Source organism: Betta splendens, chromosome 5, assembly GCF_900634795.4.
Source record: "Betta splendens chromosome 5, fBetSpl5.4, whole genome shotgun sequence".
Lineage (NCBI taxonomy): Eukaryota > Metazoa > Chordata > Actinopteri > Anabantiformes > Osphronemidae > Betta > Betta splendens.
The window spans coordinates 18360746-18366745 of NC_040885.2; the positions used below are offsets into that span (position 1 = coordinate 18360746).

General features: G+C 45.2%; 1 protein-coding gene across 1 annotated transcript in view; it reads left to right on the forward strand.

Moving 5' to 3' along the window:
* Window positions 1–5434, forward strand: part of mtss1 (MTSS I-BAR domain containing 1) — a 34311-nt gene extending 28877 nt beyond the window's left edge. Inside the window, 5 exon segments of the mRNA XM_041070862.2 lie at window positions 734–820; window positions 822–860; window positions 1163–1313; window positions 1606–1632; window positions 2519–5434. Coding sequence (XP_040926796.1) covers window positions 734–820; window positions 822–860; window positions 1163–1313; window positions 1606–1632; window positions 2519–3579 — 1365 coding nt within the window. The 3' untranslated portion in view covers window positions 3580–5434.
* The last annotated feature ends 566 nt before the right edge of the window (window positions 5435–6000 follow it).

Genomic DNA, 6000 nt, shown 5'->3' on the forward strand with positions numbered 1-6000 from the left:
CCACATCATCAGTTTTGGTGGATCAGTTATTTAACCAGTGAAAAACCGTTTTAGCTGCAGGTCATGTTGAAATGGCTGCAGTTTGTCAGACAGGTGGAGACCACCACCACCTCACGCCGTGCAGCTAATTCTGTTGCATGTCGTCACCTCGTCGCTCTGCAGATCCACTCTCTCTCAAGCACCTCGGCGCATCTCTCCCACGTTACCAAGACGCGCTCTTTGCCCTGGTTCTATTGTTCTGTGGCGTCTTGTCAGTAGTGTTGTGATGACTGGTCGTCCTTTCTAGCTGATAGTTTTGATGATAAATGTGTGTGCTTCAAAATGGAGAGCTTGTTTCCAAAGTTGTTCAAGAAAAATAAGTAAAGTTCTCAAACCTTTGCACCATCGTTGGGTGAGAAAATGACACCATATGAAATAATTCTTTAACATGTGTCACTTTGGAAGGAAGCTCCTCAGCTGCCGATCTGATCTGACTGACTGCTCCGTTAGTTTTTTATGGACCAGTCAGAGATGGAGCAGATGTAATTTTCTACACATTGACTGACATCAGACACGTCAGAAGGAACAAATTAAAGAGCTTAGTTTTGTTAATTTGCTGTTGTTCCCAAACCAACAAGAATAAAACCTCTTTTCAATCTGTTGCTCCTTAAATGGAAACACTGACGTGTTTGGTGGTTGTTTATTGCTTTGTCAGTAGACGTTCATTAAGTGGACCCTTGTTTACTCGTGACAGGATGGAGGCTCCACTAATCAGCTGGCTGCCGGGGCCGGAGGTGCAGAGAACGGGCTAATGCTGCCGCCACAGAACGCCTACATCAACCACGGGCGAGAGAGCTCGAGCCCTGTCTGCGTCTGGGAAGGTAGCGCTCTGTTCCTGTGAGCTGATGTGGTCGCATCACCACCGGAGGGCAGCAGGAGACCAGAGGAGGCGGACGTCCTCTCTGCTCTCACACGCTCTCACACGCTTACACCTCCCCACCTTTTCTCCTCCTCATTTCTTACTTATTTCATTTACCTCTTGCGGCTTCTCACCCTCTCTTTCACTGTCTTTTTTCTTTCCAGCCCCTTTGTGCCTCATCTTGTTTTCTATTTCTCTAATGTATTTTTGCCCTCTCTCTCTCTCTCTCTCTGTCTCTGTCTCTCTCTCTCTCCTCCCCGTCAGTCTTGTTCGGCCCGGGATCAGCTGGCGTTGACGTTGGGTGCGTTAAACTCGGATGCTTCAAGGAGCAGCAGGGACTCTCTGCACTGCTCCAGCGGCTACAGCACTCAGACCACCACCCCATCCTGCTCTGAAGACACCATACACTCACACAGTGAGTCTAGTGAACACAACACACGCACGTATGGACCAGCGAGGTTCATTTATATGGCAGTTTTCATGTCTGGGGTTTCCTGTTGCAACCAGTTGAATTCACCAACAGTTGCCCAAAGCCTTGGTGACGAGGTGGAACCTGTCCTCTGTCCTCTGTTGTGTGTTTTGTTTGGATAAAACTGACTCTGGCTTCTTTGCCTTTTGAAGTATTTGCTTAGAGCTTCTCTGTTTCTCTGGTGTGATCTTCCAGTAGTTTTGTGTTGTCCTGGTTAATTTCCTTCCTTCTCTTCCAGCTATAAAGAGAGATCCTCCCCTCTATGGTAGGTCTCTGAGCATCTGTCTCCTTGTTTATTTGCCTGTGTGTCGGCTTCTCCAAGCTAGGCTCTGGGTTTGAGTGCATGCCATCACATCTGCACCCACAATTCCAATTCTGTTAAACATGACACAGCTCCACCAATAGTCCAGTAATTCAGTGGATGTTCATGGTTTTAGGTAGAATTCTGATATTTATGTGGTTCATTTGAAGTCACATCTGATGCTTATTGGTGTTTAGACAATATGTACATAGACGTATGAGGTGTAGAGACTTTAATTGGTCACACGCTAATACTTTAGATTTAGATGGAAACAAGTTGATTGAACAAAATGGATCCGACACAAAGTCATCTTAAAGTCTGTTAAGCTGCTGAATAATGTGCAAAACATAAAAATATGTTACAGCATATTAATTCTTTGTGTTATGGACGGAACTAATACCAGGAAAATGGATGAGAAAGTTCTGAATACTTTGAATAATTGAGTTTTTAATAGTGATGAATCATGTTCCCTCAGAATAAATGTTTTGAAGCCAAGAGTTTAGCGTGATGATAAACTGTCATTGTATTTGTTTGACCTTTTATCTTCGTGTCCTGGTTTACATCAGACCCATTAGTGACGTGTGCATCTGTTTTTAAATGTAATTATTCAGGACATCACTGGGTTTGTGTGTGCGTGTCGCTTGAATTTAGTTTGGTTGCATGTTCCCTGTTTCCGTTTTGAGTGTCCATGATGATGCATCCTCTAATTGTTCATTCACGTACACAGAGTGAGTCACTGGTGTAATAATGTCAACCACAGTCAAATGCCTTCCAGACATAACTAACCCAGCTGAATGCAGAGCAACAGCGCTTCAATTAAATATTAATAAGTCTGTCTCTCTGTTTGTAGTCGATTACGAGTCCATCTCTCTCCACGGAGACGCAGACTCCATCTCCCTACATCACCTCTCCCATGGCAACAGCCAATCGGATTTTGACAAGTCCTCGACCATCCCGAGGAACTCGGACCTCGGTTTACAGTACCGGAAGTTTGCTCAGTCCAAGCGTCCCGCCTCCACCGTCAGCTTATTGGCCGAGCCCGAACTGATCGGCGGCTCTGTCCGCCAGCTGTCCTCCCACACGGCGACCATCCGGCGCAAGCCCTCATCCAAGCCTGCGTATCGCAGGGGCACGATCAGCGGAGGGGTCCCCATCCCCATCTGCACCCCGCAGGTTCCTGTGAAAGCACTGGGAGGACAAGGTGGGAGCAACGAGAACGTTTTCGCTGTGCCGTCTGCTGGTGCGGCAGGAGGTTTGGGTCACAGTAAACTCTGCACCTCCACGCAGAGCCTCAGCGCCTTACCTCCGGCCTCCTCCTCCCCGTACTACCAGCTGGTTCCAGGTCAGATGCCCATTCCTGTGCCCATTCCCACTGTCCCCACCTTTCCACCAGAGATCAGCAATGCCAAACAGCAGCAGCAGCAGCAACAAGTCAACCATCAACAGCTAAATCATCAGCACCAGATGATGCAGTACCAGCAGCAATTCCAGCTTCAGCAGCAGCAGCAGCAGCAGCAGCAATATTATCAGCAGCAACAACACAAAGCATTTCAGTATCAGCAGGCAGTGCTTCAGCAGCTACAGCAACAGGATCTCCAGCAGCAGCAGGCGGACACAGACCAACAGCAGCTCAATCAGCAGCAGAAGCAGAAGCTGTTCCACCAGCAGCACCAGGCCCCGCCCCCCGCCTCCCAGTCAGAGCCCACCAGTGTGGGCCAGCGCCTTCTCTACCAACCCCAGGCTCCTCCACCCTCCAGCCCCGACCTGAACACCGAGCCGCCGACCCACGACGGAGAAGGTGGAGGAAGAGACTTGAAGACCCTCATCAGAGGCGTAAAGCTCAAAAAGACCATCAGCAACGACCGCTCAGCTCCTCAGCTGCCGCCTCCAACCAATCACAAATTAAGCTGAAGCATGGTCTGAGGCAGCAGTTTAGTTTGTTGGCTTCAACAAGGTGGACCTGAGATCAAACACTAGGACTTCTCATTGACTTTACAAACGCAGATCGCTGGACCTTGTGTGCATAGTTAAATTTTTTGCTTTCTAGTTTTGGTTAAAATACATTTTGATGATTGTCAGCTCCTGTTGCTGGAGCGACCGTCTTTTGCCTTTTTGCATTTCCATAAAGTTTTTGCTTGACCCAGTCTTTCTGGCAGAAGTGTTGTTTTAGTTTGTGCTTTCTTCCTAGTCAGGTTGTTTTGTGGTTCCTCCGTTTCAGACAGGAAGTTGTCTCAGATTTGACCTGCCTTCTGCCTAGAGCTCTGTGGCTCCTCACCTGGTTGAACCAGGTGTGGGTGAGTTAGGTTAGTTCTCCCTCTGCCCGTGACTCTAGAATGAAACGGTTACTGGGCGAATAGGTTGTAAATATATCAGAACAAAAGGCTTTTAGCACCAGGGGAGATGTGATCTGATGACTGACTGAGGCTGTGGATGATTCTTTGGTTGATTCTAGACAATGAGCTTTTGTAGGTTTGCAACATTTAGAGGCAACATGCTTTTTAAATCACAACTATCGGATTCTATAGTCACACGGCCGCGTGGGGGACTCATATTGTAATAATCACTTCATTTTACAACTGTTGAAACCATGGGGTCATGGGGTTTTTCTTTTGCAACTTGACAAAGTGAACGTTTTGCTGATTTGTTCTGATTCAACAGATGTCAAAGTAAACTGAGAAAAAGGTTATGATTGTGTTCTTCCTCCAACTCGATCATCTCTGCTTTACCCTCAGCAATGAACAAGTCACATTTAACTTCATGTGAAACCATTTTTATCTACAGAGTTTGGTTGGGCTCCAGTAGCTGGTTCTATGTTGGATCTTTGTCAAAGTTTGTAGAATATTTCATAATATTGTTCAAAAATCAATATTTCTCACTAACCTCCAGTCTGACCAAAAACTCAAAAGATTTCCTTGGTTGCATCAACAAGCATGTTCACAAAAAATGTGGACTCTTCCTTGTTTACAGGTTAAAAAATCTTGCCTCTAAAAGTTGCCTAAAAATGTGAGGAGATTTGTAGAAACCACTGAGGTCAATACTGGGTTTTTGGGAAATGTGAGGACGTAATTTAGGAAAAGACGTTTAACAAATTAGAACAAATTACTGATTAACCTTGTGATTAGATTAAAATTCACTATCCGTTCAGTAGAAAGCTAAAACCATCTCAAGTTAGAACAAATGGAAAGTAAAATAAATTTTTATTTTATTTTTTTACCAGAATTGCATGTTTATGCTGTGATGGGACAGAAAGAAAGAAAACTACAACTAGAAGAAACTGATCATTGGACTTTGCATTTGGAAATCAAGCTGTGGGAACCGTAATGTGTCTCATCCCGTCTACAACCCTGTGTGCCTCGGACTCCGGCTGCTCGCTGGATAACGTAGTGTATTAGGCTCAGCTGGTTCTGGTCTGTTCTCAGTGAAATGTTCTTGCAGCAGAAGATGGACCTAAGAAACCCAACAACCGCTCTGTGTATATTAGTGCTTCTTTCCTGGGAGATCTAGATCTATATAAAAAAGTATATATATATATATATATAGGGAGAGAGATTTATGTAAACATATCCTGATTGTATTTTTCTTGACTTGACGCTTTATAAGGAGGAAACCGAGTAAACTTCCTGATGTTTAAAGATGAAACCTGATTGGACGTTGGACTGTCGACACTCGGACTACAGAATGTAGAGATTCTTTTCTTTTTATCTTTTGATGTTCGCTGTGGGATCAACAATAATAATAATAATAATGATTGATTCATGACCTGGCAGCTCTTGTGTGCTTCCTGTATTTATTCTCACTACTGCAGACAAACAACTGCTGCAGGCCGCTCTGCCCTCATTCATCACACACTGACTTGGTCAGTGGAGATTAATTTTTGTGTTATCATCTTTATTTATTTATAAGCGATGAGCTTCGTGACCTTTAGATGAGCAGCAGGTTCATGATCTTCAACCTCTTTAAAAGAAACAATGCAACCTATGAGTGAATGGTTTTTCTATGAACTGTGATGTGGACGTCGTCGTGTGAACAGATGGAGCTCATGAAGGAGCGTCTCCTCCTCCCTCACTCCTTTGCAGCGAAGGCCCTGGGGTGTAATTTGGAGCAGGGCGGGGCGCACAAACACCAAACTCCTGGGGGATCGCGATGAACCCGCGAAACCTGCAGAGGCACAGCAGGGTGTAATTTATTCCCTCTGTCATCATGTGTTGTAATTTCAGTTATTTTCCATGTGGTAAAAGCATGTCGTCAAAGTAAACTCTCAACGACCTCGTTGACCCCTACGGCCTCGAATTCGACACATTTAAAACCAAACAGAACGAAATTCACAATTTT